This window comes from Haliaeetus leucocephalus, unplaced genomic scaffold (genome assembly GCF_000737465.1).
Source record: "Haliaeetus leucocephalus isolate CR32 unplaced genomic scaffold, Haliaeetus_leucocephalus-4.0 Scaffold668, whole genome shotgun sequence".
In the NCBI taxonomy this organism is placed as follows: Eukaryota; Metazoa; Chordata; class Aves; order Accipitriformes; family Accipitridae; genus Haliaeetus; species Haliaeetus leucocephalus.
In genome coordinates this window covers 1,392,992-1,394,731 of record NW_010973104.1, presented here as the reverse complement: position 1 = coordinate 1,394,731, position 1,740 = coordinate 1,392,992, and the positions used below count along the sequence as shown (strand labels likewise).

At 72.6% G+C, this 1,740-nt stretch overlaps 1 protein-coding gene across 1 annotated transcript in view; it reads right to left on the bottom strand.

The window, feature by feature from the left end:
- DBNDD1 (dysbindin (dystrobrevin binding protein 1) domain containing 1) overlaps window positions 1-915 on the bottom strand; it is a 1,612-nt gene extending 697 nt beyond the window's left edge. Inside the window, exons 1-2 of the mRNA XM_010579691.1 lie at window positions 842-915; window positions 38-246 (exon numbers count right to left, since the gene is read on the bottom strand). Of these exons, the coding sequence (XP_010577993.1) occupies window positions 38-246; window positions 842-915 (283 nt within the window). The remainder of the gene's footprint in view (window positions 1-37; window positions 247-841) is intronic.
- Between the last annotated feature and the right edge of the window lie 825 nt (window positions 916-1,740).

Here is a 1,740-nt window from a genome sequence, read left to right as displayed (position 1 = left end):
GGGACAGGCAGGGCTGCCCGCGCAGGGCGGCACTCACGTCTGCGCTCAGTGACCTGCAGCAGGCCGGCGCTGGGGATGGGAATGCCACCCTGCTCCTCCACGGGGGCTCCGGGGGTCTCCTGGGCCGGCCCGTGGGTGGGGGTCCCCGCCGGGTGCTCCGGGGCCAGCACCTCCTTGCCGAGCTCTGCGATACCGGCACCTGCCGCGTCGGTGATGGCAGCTCCGTCCTGGTGCCCCGCCAGCCCCCTCGGGGTGTCCGAGCCGAGGGGGACGGGAGCAGCGGGACCCCCGGGGGGGGCCGGGGGAACGGGCAGAGCTACCCAGGACCCCGGGCCCCTGTGCCGACAGCCGGCAGCCCTGTACCCCCTGCCCCGCACAGCCCCTTTGTGTCGGTGAGACAAAAGCACGGCCTGTGCCGGAGCCCAGACAAGGGGCGGTTTGTCTCCCGGCAAAAGCCGGCGGGGCCGAGCCGACCGTGGTCATGGCACAGCTCGTGGTTGTGGCACAGCCGTGCCTGGGCACCCCTCCGGGCACTGAGGGTGGGCAGGAGACCCTGTGTGCCCAGGGCAGCACCGGGCACCACCGTGTGTGGGTCCCCAGCCCACCCAGGGCCGGTGCTGGGGCAGGACGAAGCCGGCACCACATGCCACCGGGCCCTGCCATCACCGCGCTGCCGGACGAGATGGCACGGGGACAGGTATCTCCTCCTTCCCCCCAGGATGGTGATGGTGGGGCAGGGGACAGAAATCCCCCCAACCCAAAGGAGCCGGGATGGGGAAAGGGACGTTACGGGGGCGGTCGGTTCCTGTTCCTGGTACACGGAGCCACGGGACACCCACACCCCTGCCCCGACACCGGCTCTGCCGCGTCCTCACCCCGCAAGGTGGGACCGGGCACCCCGCACTGCCGGCACATCCCTCCGGCTGGGAAACGGGGTCCTCTCCCCGCTCCAATGCTGGGAAGAGCTCCCCGGGGGTTGCCCACTCCTGCCATCCCACGCCACGCGCCGGTGGGTGACGCGGCGGTGTCACCGCCTGGAGCGTGTTGTCCCCTGCCACCGGCAGCCTCCTGACCCCACTCTCACCCCCTCCCTGAGCCCCCACCCACCAGAGTGCTGGTCCCTGCCGCAGAAATCCCCTCTGGCCTCCGCCTGCATGGTCACGCCACGCCGCTGGCCACGCCGCCGGCCACACCGCCCCGCTCCGGCCTGGGTTCACCAGCTGCCTGGTGGGGAACGGGGCCGGCATCAGGGCTCCCTCCCCGCACACCGCTCTGCTGACTCACGTCAAACCGCAGAGCCAGGCAGCAGCCGGCTCTTGCCACCCCACCGGCATCGGCCCCACTCCTGGCTGGTACCCGGGCCGGTGGCACCGTCCTCCCGCGTGGCTCGGAAGGGCCCGGTGCCCTCAGTGCCACGGGAGGGCACGGCTGGGGCTGCCACCATGACAGGGGCTGCGGCACAGCCGTGTGCGGGGCACGTACAGGAGGGACGGGCATGTACAGGAGCCCCACTACCACCCGTGTCACCGTGCAGAACCCCACCGCAGCCCCCCTCTAATACCGGGCCCCCCCCGGCTCCACCGGCATGGCCACCACCCCGTCCCTGAGCGCCCCGTCCCTCCACGCTCCTCCACCAGCACGGGCACACCTGCACGGGGGTGTCTGTGCCCCAGTACCCACCTCCCTGCCTGGCACCGCCCCGCACCTCAGCGTGCCCCAGGCACTCTGTACCCTGGCCTG